General features: G+C 34.8%; 1 protein-coding gene across 2 annotated transcripts in view; it reads left to right on the top strand.

Annotated features, from left to right (window-relative positions):
• The first annotated feature begins 928 nt into the window (after positions 1-928).
• Positions 929-23,936, top strand: part of LOC134794075 (epoxide hydrolase 4-like) — a 33,645-nt gene continuing 10,637 nt past the window's right edge. For both annotated transcript variants that reach the window (XM_063765761.1, XM_063765762.1), the window contains exons 1-2: positions 929-1,326; positions 1,951-2,261. In XM_063765761.1, the coding sequence (XP_063621831.1) occupies positions 1,117-1,326; positions 1,951-2,261 (521 nt within the window). In that variant the 5' untranslated portion in view covers positions 929-1,116. The remainder of the gene's footprint in view (positions 1,327-1,950; positions 2,262-23,936) is intronic.

Genomic DNA, 23,936 nt, shown 5'->3' with positions numbered 1-23,936 from the left:
GGCTGGACATGTCTGCCGCATGCACCCTGAAAGGTGGGCCAAAATGGTTACGGAGTGGGACCCACGGAACACCATAGATGGTGCTAGCCGGAGTGCAGGCAGACCGAAAAGGAGATGGCGGGACGACTTGGACGTATTTTGTCTGGATTGGCGGAAAAATACAAAAGACAGGGTTGAGTGGAGGGAGCGAGGGGAGGCCTTTGCCCAGCAGTGGGACACTTAACCAGGCTAAAAAAAAAAAAATAACTGACTGACTTATTGTTTGCTTACAAAGTTTCTGCTCAATCGAACACCGGTTATGAAAAATAACCTTTATTTAATACATATAACCAAAATGACCATTCATGACGTTAGAAGCGGTATGGCATATAGGTAGTCTTAGATATACGAATTTAAAAATAGTTATTTACGATACAAGTGCGGATAAGAGGAAATTCGAAACGAGTGGCGATAAATTAAAATACGACCGAAGGGAGTGTTTTAAAACGACACGAGTTGCGAATTACCTATTCGCACGTGTATCGTACAACTTTTTACAGTAGATATGGCCCTTTAAACTTTTGACATCGCACGAAAAGTGCTATATAACGCACGATACACGTGCGAATAGAACCACTCGTTTCGAATTTCCTCTTTTCCGCACTTGCATCGTAAATAACTAAAGTCAGACCGTAAAAAGTCTGCAGCGATTTTGTTAGCCGCGCAGTGAAAGTGTCATTTTAAACGTCAAACTTCTATGAAATTATGACGTATACATAACACTTACACTGCGTGGGCTATCAAATCCGCTGCAGACTTTGTTTGGTGCGACTATATTATGATGTTGGTATGACGTTGCCGATGTTGGTCTTGAATATTAAAAAAAAAACTGAATGTGTCGATTTCTGAACGAAGCGAAATGTTGCACGCATGACATTGACAGTTGCACGCACCTCACCTCACACCCGTTTGCTTCGAACGAAAATGTTTGATAAAAGTTGATAAGAATGCGCCCAACGCCGCAAGATCACTCGAGCGAGGACCTTTGAGTTTATCGTACGATACGTGACGCCGCGGACCGTTTCTGATTACTCGCGGCACTGAAATCTTGTCAGTTTAGTATCTAAGCGTGTGGTGATGGGTATTCGGAGGGAAGTGTTGCAAGTGGTGTCGGGCTGGCAGGCCGTGGAGCTGGTGTTGAAGTGTCTGTTGTTGGGCGTGTGGCAGTTGGCGCAGATGGCGGTCAAGCGGCTCTGGAAGGGGCACCGCAGAAAGGCGCTCAAAAACTCGCACGTAGAGGTCACCGTTGACTCCTCGATCGGAAGACACTGCTACATTAAGATTATGGTGTGTTTACATTTATTTTTACTCTTTGTTCAATAGACCGGTCCTTTATCAGCTGTAATCGCGTTATAGTATTTATATTTTAAATTTGTATCTCTGAGTAAATTGTATTTCTTATCTATTTTTATGTTGTGATTTTGAATCAACAATAATATGGGATAAAAAACAAAAATGTATTAAACAAATAGGATGTAGAATGTTCTCACCCATATTATGCAGGTACCTACCTAAATGACAGAAACTATTCATAATATTATTTATACTTACATCTGATTAATTTTAAGAAGTATAAATAACTAAATATAAGTTGGAATTTAGAGATAAGACCACTTAACATTTATAATACTCATTTATTAATGTCAACTTTAATTTAGGTTTTTCAAAATATTTACTATTGGTTTTAATTTTTATTTAATTAAATTTCCTTAACATGCTATATAGGTAGGTATGTCATTTCTAAGACTACTTGATAGCTTGTACAGAAATAAGTAGATTTTATATAATATTTTTGGGTACCATTTTTTATCCCCTCCCTACAACATACTTCACCATTAGCCGGGCAAACAAATTTTATATAAGTAATTTTTTGCATGGTTCCCTTATTTATTCATGTAATTTTCATTCCAGGGTGTGAAGTACCATTATATAGAAACGGGCCCAAAGACAGGTCACAAAGTCTTAGTCCTCCCGGACGCACCAGAAACTGCGAACCTGTGGAGCCCAAACTGGTGCTACGTGGTGAAACAGCTGGCGGACACCGACCACCACGTCATCACACTGGACCTGCGGGGCACGGGGGCCAGCGAGGGAGGCAGCCGGAGCGACCTGTCTCCACCGAGGGCAGTGGAGGAGCTGGCCATGCTGATGTCAGCTCTGGGCGTGTCGGAGCACAATCCCGCTACTGTTATTGGGTTTGGGATTGGAGGAATGCTTACATGGTGAGAATCCAAAGTTTCTAATTTCACTATGTGTTGTGTTGTCACAAAAATGAACAACACTGCTTTAGATAAATAATTATTTCTTTGTATAGACTTGCTTTTAAAAAATTTGGCTCCAATAAAAACTTGGCATCCTAGAAATCTCAGAAAAATCACAAGCAAAGTGTTTGTAAAAAAACCGGCCAAGTGCAAGTCGTACTAGCGCACGAAGGGTTCCGTACCATTATGCTAAATATCGCGTTAGTTGTATGGGAGCCTACTTAAATATTGATTTTATTTTGTTTTTAGTGTTTCTTGTTATAGCGGCAACAGAAATACATCATCTGTGAAAATTTCAACTGTGTAGCTATCATGGTACTGGAGTTACAGCCTGGTGACAGACAGACGGACGGACAGACCGACAGCGGAGTCGTAGTAATAGGGTCCCGTTTTTACCCTTTGGGTACGGAACCCTAAAAACACTGGAAAGACACCTATACTTTTCCTAGCACCGATATTCACATGAAGATTTAAGTAGGTAGGTAGAGGTAGGCGTCAGTTAAATAAAACTTTGAAGAATTCCTTTCAGACCCTTATAACGAGCATCGATCCTGAGTGACTACATTTTCCTTATCTGACATGCATGCATATTGCTATACCGAGCCTACGTTAATTTAATAATGACATTTGTCCGGTCTGAATGGCTACTGCACCGTCAATGCCTGACTCACTCGCGCATTAAGCCTTTCTGCCCCGTCATATTTTATAATTCTGCTACTCCATGAATCATACATAACATTCATCACAGGAGTGTCACAATTACAAATCACGCAAATCGATTTAACACTGCAACTTGATAAAAGCTGACGAGCTTAATTCCGGTAGAACTTTAATGTAACAGATTCATACTTTTTACAATGTTTTTATTGCCTGTGGTTACATTACCATCGCCCGCACGGTTAACTGGTAAAAAACCTTATAAGGTAAGATATACGTCTTACCTACATATTATATGATCCATCGATGGTCAGTTGAGACTTGAGAGGTACTAGGTAATAGTGTCCGGACGAAGTTTCGGTTTCGGCCATAAAGCTGCCGAACCATGCGGCCATATAACTGCCAAACCTTCCGGCCACGCTGAAACTGTCTTTTCGATACCTCTGCCCGAAGATTCGGTTTCGGCATAAAAATCATGCCTCGACCGGAAATTAATCGAGAGTTGCTGTTAGTATACAGGGTGGAAAGGCACGACGATCCTTCCCGGAAGTATTAGGTCGTTTAAGTGATACAGAGACTATTGGTAATGGTAAGAATCGTTAATTGAGTAAAAAATAAAAATTGCAAAAATACTACTTTTTAACTGTGGTGATAACCCTATAGCATGTGCACATGACGGCTAGATTAAGGATCTCCGTCGGGAAAGCTCGGGACTTTACACTTTTTTCCGATCGTTGACAGTATCGCAATGATGTATGAATGACGCATAAATGTCAAATAAATCAAATGCATGCAAAAATATTACAAACAATTTTATTACTTTCTTAGATAATTACTTTTTTCCAATATTTAATACTATCTTCTTTTCACATACGGTGTTCAAATGTACCTCCGTGTATTACAACGCCGCCGCAGCCCGTACCCGAGTATGTCGATGCACATGCGATATAGTGTATGCTCTTCGTCATTTATCCTCCGCAGAAAGCACCAATTAGCCTTTGTCTCATTTCGTCCGCAGTTTCACATTCCGTTTGGTTTGGTACACCATATCTTTTACACAGCCCCACAAATTTAAATAGCCACGAGCATCTAACATTTTTATTTGAAGAATATGACATTCAATAAGTATAGTTCAATGAAAATTTAATTTCAAACATCAGACGTCTTGTCTATTTCCTACCACGCAAGAAGGTTTGTTAGTTTGGTATTGAAGAAGTATTTATTCTTGATTTATTCTTAGTATTTCATTTTTGCAAGTTCATTTGGTGCAACTAACACAACCTACATGTAATTTTTTATTATTTTAAATAGTTTCCAATTATTCGAAAATAATTTTGTGAAACGTGTTAAGAAACTAAAACCTTTTTATCAGTCAAGGAAACCAGAGATATTTATAAGACGATTGCGTACTTTTGAGTGGTTGTCAATGTCACCATTTGAACTGTCGTTGTAAACAATGTTGTGGTTAGTATTATTAATATTAAGGAATAACATAACTATTTCATTCAAGTATTGAACAAGTGGAACCACTAAGAAAGCGAAAATCCTGCAATGATTCTTACCGTGCTGTAAGCAGACCTAAAAATGGTTAGATGGCAACAAATTAGCATAATTTCCTGTCGAATACTGATTGTTTACAAGTAAGTTCATTGACCCTGTCACCTGTTAGGGTTAGAACAAAGTAGTTTTTTGCGTGGATGTTTAAAAGGTCATAATTTAGAAACGGTTGCCCATATTAACATAGTTTCTATGGAGAAAATATAGAGCTTAGGCTAAACTATCTCCCATTTCCGGAAAGGATCGTCGTGCCTTTCCACCCTGTATATTAGGAGTACCTAGGTGTTATATGTAGTATGAAGAGGTTAAAGTTAAAGCGAATGCGTCAATCATTTGCGATTCTGATAAGCGCTGCACAACGCTGCGTCCAGTGGCCTATTTTATAAAGTTACAATTTACAAGCGGAAGTCTCTTTCTAACCCTATGTGTTAGAACGAGACTTCCGCTTGTAAATTGTAGCTTGTAGCTTTATAAAATAGGCCACAGATAACACAACAGATGCCAATTTTTTCCATTAAGATGATGCTCGCACGTAACTAAATGAACAAAATGATTATGTATGTATACATGTTAAGCGATTAGTGACCATATATGTATGTCGCTTAAGGCTCAAAATGTTTACTTTTACTGCAGCTATCTACTTTCGCTGATACCCTTCGGAGATCAAGAAATCAATCAAACTTTAATATTTACGTAAACAGTAAACATCGTAAATATATGCGACATAATAAGATTACGTACATAATTATAGGTCAAGTACCTAGCTCATGTAAAAGTCACATTGTGCGTGTAATTAACTTGCTAGTCCGATTACCTACGACAGAATATTAAATAACACATACAGTGTACCAGTTTGTACCTACCTACTCGGGCCATGAAAGGTGTCACTCTTCGTATGCTACGCTCGTTCGTTTCGTGTGCGCTAATAGTTAGGTATATCCCCACCGCACTCTTTGGATACTTACAACTATTATTAAGAGAATAGTGGACAGCCGCTTCTCCATACGAACGTAGTCCCTTTTCCTCTCTGGGTATTGATGTTATAGAAATATTTTTACATAATTTGATATATTTATTCGATTGTCCACTTTAGTCTTAAAAAAGATAGGTAACTATTACACAACAACACACGATTTTTCAATTATTTTATTACGTTACAAAGGTCACGTAATCAGAGCAGCCGAGCCGACTCATGGCGTTGGCCGCTCGCCTTGGCAGACGTATCCTCCTGTTATCTACATCCGAAGTCCTCGTTATTATAACTCGGACGATACGCGATAACATACCAAAAACTATTTACTTAAATAAATCTAGGTATGTACTCGTAATTATCTTAATATGGGAGCCACAAACAAACTTATCGGTTGCTATTGTTTTGGCATTTTTATCAATTATTTAAATATAAAAAATGTATGTTCCCACAACCACTTACCTACCTAGGTACCTATATGTATCGTGTAAGTAACTATGTGAGTCAATAATGATCGTAACTTCAGACAGTTGCGGCAACCTTTAGGTCCGTAAAGTCTATTTCAATAGAACTTGCTAACTATGTAAACAAACCGCCATATTGAAATTGTCTCTGAATGATGAATTTACTAGTGATGGGCAAGACTCCTACTTACTACTTTACTAATGTCAAACCATATCGAATAATAAAATACCAAAAGTAAAAAACAAGTAGTTACTTATTTTTAATTTGTTTAATCACGACCAGAAGACAAATTAGTACTTAAGAATGATGTATTGATGTATTTTATAACCGCGGCGGTAGGTACAGAGCGTGGGTTGGGTAGTGTGTAGCGGGTTTATATCACAAACTTTAGTCACAACACTACCCATCATAGACAATTGTAGAATTTAAAAGAAACAAAACCGTCATTCCAACAGGTCCTAATAACCTAACTTATGAACCCATTTTAAACTTTTAATGAAATATCCAAGATACAGTTATATATTTGTGTATTTTACGGAACGGACCGTTTCAATAGTGTATATGTGTATGGTTTCAATGGTATTTGATGAGGTGGTGTGAAAATTCAAAGAGAAACAGTGATACAACAAAGTTAAGTTGTTTGTTTACATAGTTAGCAAGTTCTATTGAAATAGACTTTACGTTAAGTTATAGGTACCTACCTAAAGGTACGGGCGATATTTGGGCAGATAAGTTAATTTATCAGGTGAACTTTTAAGGGGTGCAGTTTAAAAATGGTTGAGAAAAATAGGTAGTCTGTGCGGAAATGTATGGGGCCCAATACATTCTACGACTCTTCTCTTTCCGGACTCTATGTGGGGTGATTTTGTCGATAAAATTCGTCGTACTAGATACTTATTGGTTACCTGGTTAACGGCTCCACTATAGCTGTCGAAACAAATTGTACTTGCACATCGAGTCCGGTTTGAATTAGGGCTCCCGGTATCCGTGTTACACGCCGAAACGAATACCCGTGTTCTTAAGACCGGCGGTGCTAAGAACACGGTTTACACGGAACCGCCGGGATCCGGATACGTATCCAAGAACCGTTCCCAAGAAACGTTTCTCAGATACGTATCTCCGTTTACACGGGTACTTAAGACCGGCCCGAACGGATCCGAAACAGTTTGAGCCAATCAATGCTCTAGCTCTGGGTATGCAAGGTCTAGTATTGAATGTTGACTTCAGATGAACTCGTTTAGCGTACGATTTTTTTTTTTTAATTATTTATAACAGTTTTAACACATGTGTTAATATAACATATTTAACCAACTATACAATACAGGGTCATTTTTGGACCGTTAGCCATATTGTGCGAGGTGATTAGGTAGGCCATACTGAACAACTTTTTGTATGGGACCAACTCCGAAATCACAATTTTTTTTGGCTTTTCATACATTTTGGTCGAGTGGATGTCGATGTCGACGTTTTCTATGGGAAGGCCAAATTTTTTTGGGATTTCAAGGTTGGTCCCATAGAAAAAGTTGTTCAGTATGACCTACCTAATCACCTCGCACAATATGGCTAACGGTCCAAAAATGACTCTGTATATGAATTGAAGTAGGTGTCCCTATTCTATATAGTGTACTATTTTTAATTTTGAACTAACTCGTCCCTAGTTTAGAACCTTAATTAGGGTTCCGTACCCAAAGGGTAAAACGGGACCCTATTACTAAGACTCCGCTGTCCGTCCGTCCGTCCGTCTGTCACAAGGCTGTATCTCGTGATCTGTAATAGCTAGACAGCTGAAATTTTCACAGATGATGTATTTCCGTTGCCGCTATAACAAGAAATACTAATAACAGAATAAAATAAAGACTTAAGTGGGGCTCCCATACAACAAACGTGATTTTTGACCGAAGTTAAGCAACGTCGGGCGGGGTCAGTACTTGGATGGGTGACCGTTTTTATAGATAATGGTACGGAACCCTTCGTGTGCGAGTTCGACTCGCACTTGGCCAATTTTTTTTACTATTAATGCTTTTAAGTTAATTTCATTACATATTACATTTCAATCAAAGAAACACATTTTATATATAATGGTGTAAGTTATATAGTTTCGCGAAGAATAGGTATGCAGACAAATACTACCTACTACTCAGTGGCGTGCACTTCATAAAGGCAAAAAGGCACTGCCTACCCTACTATAATTCCGATGTCTATCCTCTTAAACTACTTAATTTAATTTATACCTGATCGTTCTATCAGTAATCGATATAACTTAAAACATTCTAAAAATTAATAAGCGCTCCATCTACCGGTTAAGCTTTGTCATCAAGTCATCATCTATAATAATTCTACGCGACGAAGTTTACACCACGCGGCACTAGCGCCGCTACGTGCCTTGCACGGCAAAGACAGAAAACATTTCCGTCTAAATCTTTCTATGTGTGCCTCCCCGTGAGTCGTCGTTACGCGGTTACAGTGTAGTGGACCTTCCTATAAGTACGAGCACACAATTATACAAGTAACGCACACATTTAGACGCAATAGGCAGTGTCTTTCGTACCAAACATAAACGAATGACGCCCGAAAGTTTCCGAATAGTTCCGATGTTTACGTGACTATTTTAAAAAGTAGCATTTGCTATGGTAATTTAGTGCAAAAACGAGACTATTTTTTTATTCGTTTACAGTATTTGGTTAAGTTTATTTACATTTTTTATTCGGTCGCCATTGTTTGTTTGTTTTGGTGAGTTTATGAGATAACAGTTAACAGTTGCCGGAAATTATAAAGTGCGATTAGTGAAAAAATGGATAATTTTATCTGTGAAAGTTGTGGGTGTGGGTGTGGGTGTGTGTGTGTGCAAACTATTAAAAATGATGCGTTTTCGAAGCTTTCGTTTAGCCAAAAAAAGAAGTAATTGAAAAGACTTGACAACAAAATGAAAACCATCACGCAATTTTTTTGGTGAGTTAGTAGCTCTCATTTTTTAAGGTTCCGTACCCAAAGGGTAAAACGGGACTCTATTACTAAGACTCTGCTGTCCTTCCGTCCGTCCGTCTGTCATCAGGCTGTATCTCACGAACCGTGATAGCTAGACAGTTGAAATTTTCACAGATGTATTTCTGTTGCCGCTATAACAACAAACACTAAAAACAGAATAAAATAAAGATTTAAGTGGGGCTCCCATACAACAAACGTGATTTTTGACCGATGTTAAGCAACGTAGGGCGGGGTCAGTACTTGGATGGGTGACCGTTTTTTTTTTGCCTTTTTTTGCATTATGGTACGGAACCCTTCGTGCGCGAGTCCGACTCGCACTTGCCCGGTTTTCTGATATAATTTTGCCTACCCAGTCCCAAATCTCTGTGCACGCTACTGCTACTACTACTTTGTGGTTATTTGTTATTTTTATCAATTACCTAACTGTTAGATTAGTTACTAATCTACCAACGAAGCAAAAAAAGTACAGCGGCATTTGAAACGCAGGATTTCACGCGAGAACCTTAAAAACCCATGCTTCCTTGGTTACCTTGCAATTATATTGCTAAATACATTAAGATAGATCTCAAAATTGGTAATCATTCATGTTGACTGGAGTCACTTTCACACTAGTGCTCAGGTAATAAATGCCGGCCGGTGGTGTTCCATTCATTAGAACGTGTTGTTTTACCCTTTTGTCTGATATCGCCGAAAACAAGTAGCATCCCAAACCATTATCAGAACTGCCATAGCTAATTATAAGCTTTATGTCGGTGTAATAAGGAGAACCTGTCTACACATATATGAAATTGTAACAAATGCAGCGGCTAAAATTAAGGAAGCAAATGTATCGAAGCAAATGAACACGATATTGTGTTTAGGTAAGTAGGTATGACTCCAGTTCGCCACTTAGTCGGCCAATTCGTAAAATACAGTCTTTCCAAGTTACTTTCATTTAAAATCGTTTTGTTGTTTTGTTGCTAAAATTGTAAATAATATTTATTAGTACAGTCTTAAAGTTCATTTTATATGATAATAAGATAATGAATTTAAGAAAAGTCTTACTTTTCATAAATTCATTATCTAAAAATTGTAAAATTTGTAAATAAGTTGTAAATACATTACTTATTGGCAGATACACATGATTACAGTGTAAACTCTTTATAACGTCACTCGATTTAGCGACAAACTCCTTAAAATGTCGAAATTGCTTGACTTTGATTGGTTTACCTTGTTTTCTATACAGTAATACACTCTATATAGCGTCACGCTCACTCTATTTAACGACAACAGTACGGCATAATACATCATTAAGAAATATTTTCTAAGTTGCCGAAATTGATAAAAACTGCAGCTGTGTACGTTTTTTTGTTTGCTGTTTTGTTGTTTTATTATCTAGCACGTGTTTACTTCGACTGACGTACCGGAGATTCTAAGAAAATTTGTCTTTTGTTTTTGTATGATCAACTTGCACATGTTTACCTCGGGCACTAGACTTTTGCCAAGATGTTACACGTTATAAATTAATAGGCGTTGTTATTTGTATGACATGAATGTTCTTCTTGTGCAAAATGTGTCCTAAGTATATTATAAACAGATACATTAGAATATTTAGAATAGTAAGATGACCTTAGTAGAAACTATTCCCCGATTCTGGCCCCACCTCTCAGTGGTCACCGATCCTGACCCCAGGGCCGATCCACCGCCCCCGCTGAACCTAAAAAAAAAAAAAAAAAAAAAAAAAAAAAAAAAAAAAAAAAAAAAAAAAAAAAACAAATAGCCCCCCATTTGAATTGATTGCGCTAGGTCTCAGCAGTGCCCGGCGCCTCCTTCAGGTACTTACGAAATACGCTAATTAAACAATACACCTTGCTCACCACGGTAACAATAGGCTTATCGACCCTTTTCTATTGTTCGATCTCGACTCGGGCGCGTTATTGTGTTACCGAGTATACTACCTGGATGGACCCTTCACCCACCGACGTCTTCATTCATGCCTTCTTTATGTGTGTATTATACTGTAGGTGTTTGTGATAGGTATTAGCGATAGGTATTTGCAATAGGTATTACCGATAGGTATTTGCAAAAGGTACTTATTTGCGATTCATTATCTTATTATCTTACAACCTCTTGGAGCTATTTCGATTTATAAGGAATACAGTTCTAACCTAACCTAACCTAATTAGAATTTACACAAGTAATCCATCGGTAGCCTAAACTAACCTAAACCTTCTTTTACCAAACCTAACTTGACCAAACCTAACTAAAATCAACCTAACTTCTCATTTCAAACTAACCTGCTTTCACCTAGTCTTCGTTCAAGTTATGTTTTAACCTAAATACCTAAACTTCTTACCTATCCAAACTAAAGCATCCTACATATCGTATACATACTTACCTATATTGTGCATATTGTATTGTGTTATTTTATTTAGTTTTACCTATTTCTAACTCATTATTTTTGTCTGCGATAAATGCAATTCTACCTAATGTAGCCTTTTTTATTCTTAAACTTAGTATGTAAGTATGTCTCATTATCTAATACTATATGTTTATTTTCACATACATTTTTATGTTCTTTGTAACACGATAGAAAGTAAACTCGTAGCTACTTGTTTCTTTGTATTATTAAAATAATAACTAGGCGTGTGAGGCATTTCTTGTGCACTTGTTTTCATTGTTATAACAGCTTAATTGCTTTATTGATAGACGTCTATTATATTTTATGCTGACAATGGATTATTATGTGGATATAATTTGGGTTTGAGTACAGGGAGCGTCTGTTTAGATGAACTTGTTGAGACATGTTACTTTGTATGATTTAAAAAAAATAACGAGACGTGTCAACTGGTTTCAACATGATTTAGTCTAATACGTCGGCATTTCTTGTGTGTTGGTATTCATTGTTATAACAGCATAATTGCTTTATTGGTAGACATCTATTATATTTTATACTGACAATGGATTTATTGTTTCCTATTATGCTTTTGAATTTGGGTTTTAGTAAAGAGAGCGTCTGTATTAGATGAACCTGTTGAGACATGATTTGAACGATACTGTATCCTGCTCACTATCACAGTATAAAAGCCGAAGAGAAATGGCTTTGAGTAAGTATTACTGTCGTGGCAGTCCTCTGTATCAGAGCTCCTTGTATCTACTGCAGTATATAGAAATATAGTGTTAATTCAACAGTGAAGTGTTTAAGTGTTTATAGAAAGACCCAACAATGGATGTAAGTATGTCTTTTATTACCGTAACTTACTTTGTTTTGTTTTCACTTGTGTTCTTTGTGTTTTAATTATCAAGATTGTAGACAGTGTGTAAATTATTGTTTTATATTGTTTCAGTTCACTGAAAATACTTTCAAGAACTATTACTACCCGGATGATAATAAAGACGAATCAAGCGATGAAGAGGGTACGCTTGGTCTCAAAGTTAAACAAGCCATCGCAAAGAAACGTTCAGGAAACAATATCGATAGCTTCTTTGAACAACCTAAAAAGCAGTCTAAAGTTGTGAAACGGTCTTCAAATGTGAGCAAAAGTTCACCAGACGGTGTTGCAAACTTGTCATCCGGACAAGACGACGGGGCCTATGCATCACATTTGATTAAAATCGAGATATATGATATGCATAAAATCAAAAACGTCCCACCCATGGAACACTGGAAGCATGCGGACTTCAGATTGAAATATTTTGCGTTGGAAGACGATTTGGAGCTACAAAATACGCGAAATATTATTTATAACATAACAAAGCAATTAGCTTCTAAGGACAGTAGTGTGAAATATTTTATAGATAATAAGAAACAGTGATAGTTATAATTATTAATGATAGTAGTAGCTTAATGATTGTGTTAACGTATTTCTCATTTTTTACCTCTCCTTAAGTACATTTTCCATGTAACAGATTATTTTTATTGTATCACATTACAACAAGTTTTAATTTAATACTTCTCATTTGTAAAGATTACAGTCCCCACTCTTAGAAATCTTATACCTGTAGTCAACTATTTAAATGAAAGAAAGCACTGTATGATTTCTCATTTCATAATGGACTCTTTGAGTTGTGATGTCTACGATCTTGAACTTATCAGACTCTGTGAAGAAATAGAAGAAAATGAAGATCTATGCGAGGCTGCCCGTCTTGTGAGCCAACTACATCGAGAGGCGTAAGTAAAAGTATTCCTGTTCATACATGTTTATAACTCTTAACCAGTACCTGTTTAACAAAGGATGGGTTCCTCCTAACTTGTTGTGACCAGAACTTATTGTTAGGATAAACGTGGGGTGGGAGAGTGCTGGTTATATAAGCGGGGTATCTCGAGTTCATATCATTCAGTGTTTTGGTGCCGTGCTTGTACTGTGATATCCTTTTCCATAATGGTGTTTACTTACTATCATATTGGTCTCACTTTGCCTCGTAATAAGATTGAGGAATTAAGTAAAGAATTTATTTTAGCATATTTTCATAGAAATATAAGAATGTGGTATATATCAAACAAATTACCTCACTCGTTACTGGAAGATTCTGATATTATACCGTATTATACACCATGTGATGGGCATATCAAAAATTCCAAGGGGAATACTCAGTCATCAGATGTGATTGATGGAGTTTTGATGATGCGGGCCTATTGCCAGCAGTGTCGAAAAGACTTACGTTAGTATATACAACCAACCGTTTTAGTAATTATTTTTATTTTATCTGACATTAAGATATTTATGTTTATTATGTATTGTTATAGATCTTCTCAAATAGGACGGGGAGTAAAAAGGACAGCTGCAGTTTTGGAGACCGAAGAATTCTTGGTGAAGAAAAACCGTTCAGCAGCTGCTGAACCTGTAGCATCAACATCATCCGAACCAGTTCCCGATGTCATTGTGAGTACAAATAATAATCATGAAATTGAATGTTCTGTGTGTAATAAGTTTGTTTCTAAAAGATATTTTAAAAATCATTTAAATAGTAATCTTCACAAAAATAATGTTTTAAGGGCTGACATTGAATGGGTTAATGTTCAGTTAATTGAAAATGCTTTTAAGAATAGGGTGGCCACTTACAGAATACTATTAAATGAAAATGTTCACCAACCATTTACTCCCGAATCCATTTTACTAGGAAATAAAGAGAAAATCTTTGCATTATTGGATCGTTCCCTCACTGATCACCATGCTTTAAAAGTAAACTTTATTTTGAATGCGGATTTTACTCAAGAGAGCAAACAAGTAAATAATACATTTGATTTCCAATTATGTAACAATGTAGTTGATGTTAGCAGCGACAAAGATGATATTTTCGAGTCAGTTGTTAAAGATATATTAACAAAATTATTTAACTTTGAGAGAAAAGACAGTGGATGGAGTTTAGTAAAATTTAACTATCTAGATGTCAATGTAAACAAATTTAATCCATTGCGTGGTTCTTCCTATATCGAATTACCACGTGATATTCAGAACAGAAAAGCAGTTATTAATGTAAAAAATAATGATCATGAATGTTTTAGATGGGCTGTATTGTCAGGCTTGTATCCACCTACAAGTCATCGTTCAAACACTGCGAAATCGTATATAGCGCATAAAAATAAATTAAATTTTAGAAATTTAACTTTCCCACTTAAGGTTGGAGATATTCAAAAATTTGAAAAAATGAATGATATAAGTATAAACGTTTTTGGTCTTGAATACAATTCGAAAAGTAAAAAACATGACGTAGTAGGCCCATTACACTTAACAAAGTGCAAAAAAGCTACCCACTTGAATTTATTGTACATATCCAAAGACAGTAAGGGGCATTATTGCTATATCAAAAATTTATCTAGGTTAGTATCTAAACAATTATCAAATACACAGCATGCTGCACATATTTGTGATGGTTGTTTGTCGAACTTTACAACTCGCAACAATTTAATGAATCATCAAAGAAACGATTGTTTCCATGTTTGTACACATTTACCTTCAGAACAGGATAAAAAGAAAAACTGGTTCAATGAAAACGTTTCCTCCAATATACTTACTTTCGATAATTATGAACGTAAATTAAGGGTACCTTTTGTTATTTATGCTGATTTCGAGGCCTTTCTAAACCCGATTCAAACAGGTACAATTAATCCTACTACATCCTCAACAACAAATGTACAAAAACATGAGGTATATAGTTTTGGATACTACATTAAATGTTCTTATAATGATAAATTGTCAGTGTACAGAACATATAAAGGCAAAAATTGCACCCAGGAATTTATGAAGTATATGGAACAAGACTTAAAGGCCATTTGTAGGAGAAATACTTTTGTAAAAACTCCATTGCCTTTATCTAATGCAAATAATGTGCATATTGCTCAGAGTAGTACATGTTATATTTGTGATAAAAATTTAAACGAGGATTCAGTCATTTCCTATAATTACCATACTGGTCTTTATGAAGGAGTGGCACATACATTTTGTTCTGAAAAATACAGGGCACCTAATTTTGTACCTGTATTTTTCCATAATTTGTGTAACTATGATAGTCATTTTATAGTGCATGGGCTTGGTTTGGCGGAAGGCGACATTGAACTGATTCCAGAGAACAAAGAGAAATACATTTCATTTTCTAAGAGCTTACAAATAAATAATCGCACAATTAAATTGAGATTTGTCGATTCACTTAAATTTATGTCCAGTAGTCTTGACAAATTGGCAAAAAACTTGTTGCCTGAACAATTTCATGAATTAAAATTGAATTTTTCATGCGAGGAGGATTTTAAACGCTTATTACGAAAGGGTGTCTATCCCTATGAACACATGTCATCATACGATTCTTTAAACTTAACAGCTCTTCCCTCTAAAGATGATTTCTTTAGTTCCTTGTCTGATAGTCACATCTCAGAAGAGGATTATGATCACGCAAAAGATGTTTGGTCTCATTTTCAATGCAAAAATATGGGTGATTATTCTGATTTATATTTAAAAACTGATGTTCTATTACTAACTGATATATTTGAAAATTTTAGAAACCTTTGTCTTAAGACGTATGGATTAGACCCCGCTCATTATTATACTGCTCCGGGATTAAGTTGGGATGCAATGTTAAGAACTACAAAAATAAAACTAGAACTCCTAACTGATATCGATAAAATAGCTTTTATATCAAAAAATATTCGAGGTGGCATATCACAATGTAGTAATAGATACGCGAAGGCTAATAATATTTTTTTGGAAGATTATAATCAAAATATCCCATCGTCATTTCTTATGTACTTTGATGCAAATAACCTTTACGGGTGGGCTATGTCTCAATGTCTTCCTACCGGTAAATTTGAATGGGTTAATACAGATACTGACTTTAATATATCTGATGACGCTGATCATGGTTTAATTTTAGAAGTTGATCTCGAATACCCTAACGAGTTGCATGACTCTCATTCAGATTTGCCATTTTGTCCTGAAAACGTTTGTTTGGGTAATTCCAAAGAAAAAAAATTAATTCCTAATTTAAATAAAAAAACGAATTATGTCATTCATTATAGAAATCTAAAACAGTGTTTGAAGAATGGTTTGAAATTGAGTAAAATCCATCGCATTCTTAAATTTCAGCAGTCTATGTGGTTAAAAAGTTACATAGATTTGAACACCCACATGCGATCACAGGCATCATCCGATTTTGAAAAAGATTTCTTTAAACTAATGAATAATTCAGTGTTCGGTAAAACCATGGAAAATGTTGCAAAACGCGTAAATGTCAAATTATTAAATCACTGGGAAAATCGAGGAAAAACGCAGGGGGTTCAATCTTTGATAGCGAAACCTGAGTTCCATAGTTTATCCATATTCTCTGAGAATTTAGTGGCCGTTCAATTGAATAAAACTAAAATATTTTATAATAAACCGATTTATCTGGGATTTTGCGTATTAGATATATCGAAAACTTTGATGTATGACTTTCACTATAGCTACATGAAAACCAAATATCCAGACAATCTTAAGCTTCTTTATACAGATACTGATAGCTTAGTATATCAAATTTTCACGGAAAATTATTACGCAGATATAAAATCAGATCTTAATTTATATTTTGATACATCTGACTATCCTCCTAACAATAAATATGATTTGCCGTTAATAAATAAAAAGCGATTAGGGTTTTTCAAAGATGAAAATAATGGTAGAATTTTAAAAGAGTTTGTAGGTCTGAGATCTAAAATGTATACCTTAGATGTTGAAAAATATGACGAGAATGATGAGAAAACCGAAAAATACGGTGTTTTATCAAAAGCCAAAGGAGTCAATAAATGTGTTACAAAAAAATTTACTCTTGACAATTACAAAACGTGTTTATTTAATAAAAATTTGCAACGCGCTCAAATGCTAAGATTTAAGTCTATAAAACATATAATATTCACTCAAAAAATAAATAAAATATCATTATCGCATGAAGATACAAAACGGTACTTATTAGAAAACTCTTCTGACACTCTAGCGTGGGGTCATTATAAAATACCGCAATAATGAAAAAGTTTCAAAGTTGTAATATAATCACACAGAACATTCGAATTCCAAATTATTGTTTGTACATTGTATATTTTTTAAGGTATTACTTGTAAACATGTAAAAAAATGTATGAATTTTATTTTATTGTATCTTTTAAGGTATTTTTGTAAATATGAAACAAAAAAAATAATGTTAAAAGTGTGATCATAAATAATAAAAAAAAATTTACGTAATCATTTTGTTTTGTTTTTTTGTCTACTATATCTGAGTTGTTTAAATAGTAATCATCTTTCTGAATATTACCATTTAAAGTCCATCCGTTAACATATCAACACTCACCCACACACATACACACATACACATAGATTACGATATTTAATAATGATTCACTTTTATCATCCTTTCACCACCATTGTCGCAGGTCCTAGTGGGTGTGGTAAAACGCAATTTGTTACAAACTTTTTGAATAACTCCAAAGAGATATGTAATGTTGAATTTGATGAAATTATTTGGTGTTATGATGAAATGCAACCTCTCTACAATCTGGAAAATGTAAATTATAGTCAAGGAATACCAGATTTTTCAATGTTTGATGGGAAGAAACCTAAACTTCTTATTATAGATGATTTGATGAGAGAATCAGATGGACGAATCGTTGACATTTTTACGAAAGGTAGTCATCATAGAAACTTAAGTGTTTTTTATATTACACAAAACGTATTTCATCAAGGTAGAGGTCAACGTGATATTTCATTGAATACAAGCTACATTGTATTTTTTTAAAATCCCAGGGATAAAACTCAAATACGCTACCTGTCACGACAAGTTTACCCAGAAAACTCAAAGTTTGTGGACGAAGCCTACAAAGATGCTACAAAGGAGGCTCATGGTTACCTCATGATTGACCTGAAACAAAATACAAATGACATATGCCGTTTTAAAACAAAAATATTTCCGTTTGATGGGCATTGCACAGTGTATGTACCTAAAAAGGGGTTTAAATATGATAAAAATCACCATATTTTAGTCAGTTCTACATGATGCATGCAAGAGTAAACACATATAAACATTTACTTGAAGCATTGCAGTTGCTTAAACCCAAATATCGTACTGCATTACTTAAATCTTGTGACGATGAAGAGATCAACATTATTTGTGAGTGCATTTATAACGTCCTAAATGGGAAAATTCCATTAGAAAAAAAAGAAAAGACGAAACTAAAAAAATATAAAGATATTTTAAGAAAATTAGTTTCGAAAGGGAAACATAAAATAAGAAAAACTGTTATAGTTCAAAAAGGAGGTGCATTTCTACCTATTATTTTAGGTGCAGTTTTAAGTGCTTTAGTGAACTCTTTATCATAAACAAAATGGAAAACACAAAAAAAATGTTATTAGTTGAATCAGATTTTATTGAAAGGCTGAAAAGGAATGAGAGTCCACCCGAAAATTCCTCATCTCGGCTAGATGGAGAAATGCAAAAAATCCTTAAAAGTAAAATGAATGATCGCGAAAAGTGGACGTTATATTCTCAAGCATTACAAAGATTTCTACATTTTATTGAAACAGATCGAAAACCGTTTAGAATACCCATCGTGATGGAGAGGGTAGATCAAGTCATCAACGAAAGTAATGATATTATAAAAACAAAAGTGAACAAAAAGGAGGAGATTGAAAATAATGAGTCAGTTACAGATAATGTAACTGAAGCAGCCACACCGTCATCGTTTAATACACCACCTGGCGAAATAAATCAAGAACTAATGCCAATTAGTCCGTCAAAAATTATAAACATATTACCTAAATCTTATGAAAAAAAAGCTCGAACGTTGTTAGATTACATTGTTTCAAGTAAACCGAAAATTTGGTGGAAACAGACTGGTGAAGTTGTTATAAATAACCAAACCATTCAAAATAGTAATATTACTGATTTGGTAAGCGACACCGTTAGATGTCTTAAACGTCCTAAGCCAATTGGATGGGAAGTGTTTGCTTTACTTTTAAAAGATATCGAAGTTCCTAGGTCATGCATAGGTAATCCTACAAATTTAGCATTTATTAATGGTACTCCTTTGATTGAACCCTTTACCCCCTCCACATCTGTGAAGACGAGAGCCTCAACAGATAAAGATAATAATACTTCTACGCCTCTTGCTACACGGGAGCAAAAGCGATCCGGAAAGAAAATAGAGTGGGAAAGATGGACTCCTTATTAGATATTAACAGAATCTATTATGACGTCTCTAATCCAGCTGGCTATAGCAGTTTAAATAATTTATCAAAGGAAATGAAAGGTCAAATGAACAAAGAGGAAGTGAAAAAATGGTTACAATCTCAAGATACGCACACGCTGCATAAACCTATTCATAGACGATTTACTAGAAATAAATACATTCTCTCGAACTTTAATGAACTTTGGCAAGCTGATTTAAGTGATATGAGTACTTATAGTCAATATAATGATGGGTATAAATATATTCTTTGTGTTATTGATGTGTTCAGTAAATATGCTTTTGCAAGAGCCATGAAGAAGAAGGATTCAGCAACTGTTAAACAATGTTTTGAAAGCATATTTACTGAAGCCAGCTCTGTTCCCCGTCACATCCAATCTGATAAAGGTACAGAATTTGTTTCAAAGGCGGTTAGAGATTACTTTAAGAGCAAAAATATTAATTATTATACCACTAATAACCCCGACATTAAAGCAAGTATAGTAGAAAGGTTTCAAAGAACACTTAAAATGAAAATGTGGCGTTACTTCACTCATAAGAATACATATAACTACACAAATATATTACAAGATCTTCTACATTCTTACAACCATAGCTATCATTCTAGCATTAAAATGCGCCCAGTTGATGTTAGCTCTAATAATATTATGACTGTTTGGTGTAATTTATATGATCGCAAAAAAGATAGGCAAATTTCATTAGAAACTAAAAAACTAAATGTAGGTGATCATGTTAGAATCACTAAATATAAGCATGTGTTTCAAAAAGGTTATGAAAGTAATTGGAGTGATGAAATATTTATTATTGATTCGATTATTAACAGATCGCCACGAGTTGTTTATACAATAAAGGATTTAGAAGGTGAACCCATCATTGGTACATTTTATTCTAAAGAATTACAAAAGGTAACTTACCTCCCCTCCAACGAGTATAAAATTGATAAAATAATACGCTCGCGTCGAGTTGCTGGCAGAAAGGAAATACTAGTTAAGTGGCAAGGTTATCCTAATAAATTTAATTCTTGGATACCTGAATCAAACTTAAAGAAAATATGAGTGAAAATAGTTTTTATCTAACTTTGTTAAGTAATAGTTCATCAGATTACTACACGGATAACACGACTGCACATTTCTTAACTAAATTACCAAAGACCATTAAATTGGATGGAGAATGGGTAGTTGGGTTGGTGGAATTTCAATATCCTTGTTCCATGTATAATGTTCAAGAGCACGAAAACATCATTTATTTAAAGAAAAAGGTGTTATCACCCACCGACAAAACTACAAAAATAGTAGATATAAAAACTCATATACCAGCCACTACATATGATAATATAGATCATTTTCTTCAAGCGTTTAATGAAAACCCACAGTTAAAAAATAACGTGAAATTTCGATATGATGGATTAACAAAACTGGTTGGAATAGCAACAACAAATAAAGAAATAACATCTATCATTACAACTCCGATACTAAGTCTGCAATTGGGTTTTAAACCGAAAACAAATTTAAAACAAAATACATTAGGAAAAAGCCCTGCAAATTTATATTTAGGTTTACCATCTCAAATATTTGTTTATACTGATATAATACACCCACAAGTAGTCGGAGATGTTATTACTTCATTACTCAGAATAATACCTTTAGATCCAACTAAGTTCATTTATGGAGCTTATAAAACTCACATCTTCTCACCCGCTCATTATGTACCAGTTTTACGAAGAGAGTTCGATACCATTGAAATAGATATAAGAACAACGACTGGTGTCAGAGTACCATTTCAATTTGGATCTTCTTGCGTGAAGCTACACTTTCAACGAGTAAAATGATTTACAACAGATCGTCAGTCTCTTGTCCTTACGAACATTATTATTCACACCAAGCCGGCTCTGGGATAGGTATTGTCTATAAGGGAGTTCCATATCAACGAGGACATGGTATAGGCAGTTTTTTGGGTGGACTATTTAGATCAGTGCTCCCTTTGTTATCTAGCGGTTTAAAAACCATTGGAAAAGAAACCTTAGGGGCAGGGGTTGGTTTGTTAACTGATATGGTAAATTCTCGTCCTATGGATAGTTCCATTCGATCACGATTTAAGGAAGCGAGCGCTAACCTAAAAAGAAAGGCTGATGAAAAAATTGATTCTCTCATGTCAGGATCTGGGTATAAAATGTCGAATAAAAGAAGAGAACCACTCATTACTCGAAAAGCATCGCGACGAAGAGGAAGTAGAAATAATAATAAAAATAACGATATATTTTCAAGTTAAATAATGTCATTTCTACACAGTCATTCATGTGAATGTGCAAAATCTGAATTAGATATATTTGCCCTTCCATCAACTCAAACAAGTATTGAAAGCGGACATTGGATTCATTACAAACCAATTTCATCTTTAAGTGATGATGGCCCCATTGAATTTCAAGTACCTGGATCAGGAGATGACTACATTGATCTATCACACACAATGTTACATATTACTGCTAAAGTATTGAATCAAGATGGGACAAAATTAAAAGCAGATGCCGGAGTTGGACCCACCAATAACTGGCTACATTCCCTTTTCAACCAACTTGATGTATATTTAAATCAAAAACTCATATCACCCCCAAACAATACATATGCTTACCGTGCTTATATGGAAAATCTTCTCAACTATGGACCGGCAGCCAAAAAAACCCATCTTACTTGTGGGTTATGGTATGAGGATACCCCAGGTTTTATGGATACCGTTGACGCCAACAACAAAGGATTTCAGAAAAGACTAGAATTTATCAAAGAGAGTAAGGAAGTGGAAATGATTGGACATTTGCATGGCGATATATTTAACCAAGAGAAATTCTTGATAAATGGTGTTGAATTGCGTATTAAGTTAGTCCGATCAAAAGAATCATTTAATTTAATTTGTCATCAAGATAAAAAACTTAAAGTACAAATAACAGATGCTAGTCTCATTGTTAGAAGAACAAAAATCAATCCTAGCGTTTTGTTAGCCCATCAAAAAGTATTGGCAACAACGACTGCGAAGTACCCCATTACGAGAGCAGAAGTTAAGGTTCTCACAATACCAACAGGGGTCCAGGGTAAAACATTGGATAATATATTTCTCGGGCAAATTCCTAAACGCTGTATTATTGGATTTGTATCAAATTCAGGTTTTAATGGAAATTTAGCTTTGAATCCATTTAATTTTCAAAATTATAATATGAATTCATTTAGTTTGTTTGTAGATGGTCATGAAATTCCTTCTAAAACATTACAACCGTCATTTAGTTCTGGTTTAATAGCGGCGGCATATCACACCTTATTTTCTGGAACTGGTATTCATTTTCACAACGAAGGTAATGGAATAAGTAGAACAGATTATGGTGGAGGATATTGTTTGTTATGTTTTGATTTAACCCCTGATTTATCTGCTAGTTCAACTTCACACTGGAATCTTGTTAGACATGGAAGTGTTCGGATAGAAGTACGCTTTGATTCGGCTCTAACTAGCACCATTAATTGTATCGTGTATGCAGAATTTGACAACATTATTGAAATAAACAAAAACCGTGATGTGTCTGTAGATTATAATAGTTGAATAACATAATTATATAAATACAATGTTTTCTTTCGTTTACTTTATTTTGTTGTAGTCATTGTTTGCAGCATCATCAAGACATAAATTGTTATTAATTAAGTAATTATGGATACTAATGAGATTCAATTTTGTATGAAGAAATTAAACCCACTTTTTGAATCAAATGTTTTTGCTGCTAACAAAATACCTATTTGGGTCGATCTACCTGTCTTTATTGTTAGTAATTTGGACCCTGACACGAAACCAGGCTCTCACTGGGTTGCCATACACATTGATGTTACTGGTATAGGAGAATATTTTGATTCCTTCGGACGGAAACCTTCAGGTTACCATAACTTATTTTTAAAAAGAAACACCAGACAGTGGTTTTATAACAATAAACCTCTTCAAAACCATTTTACTTCAGTTTGTGGTGAATATTGTCTAGTTTATTTGTATTTTAAATATCATGGAAAAACTATGACAGATATGCTAAGTTTGTTTTCTGATAATTCTGTATGTAATGACCTTATATTAAGGAATATGTTTAAAACATTTTTTGTGAAATAAAATAATACGTGTACTTGAATAAGATTTTTTATTTTTTCATATAATACAAAGACCTTTTAAACCACACATTTTTTTTTTTAATTTTATTATTTACAAAATATTTCTTGACATTCTTTGTTACTTAAAAAACGAGACGACACAAAAAATCTGTTACATGGAAAATGTACTTAAGGAGAGGTAAAAAATGAGAA

The sequence above is a fragment of the Cydia splendana genome, chromosome 10 (genome assembly GCF_910591565.1).
Source record: "Cydia splendana chromosome 10, ilCydSple1.2, whole genome shotgun sequence".
Taxonomy (NCBI): Eukaryota; Metazoa; Arthropoda; class Insecta; order Lepidoptera; family Tortricidae; genus Cydia; species Cydia splendana.
Note: the sequence above shows the minus strand (reverse complement) of the source record. Positions and strands in the feature narration are given on the sequence as shown.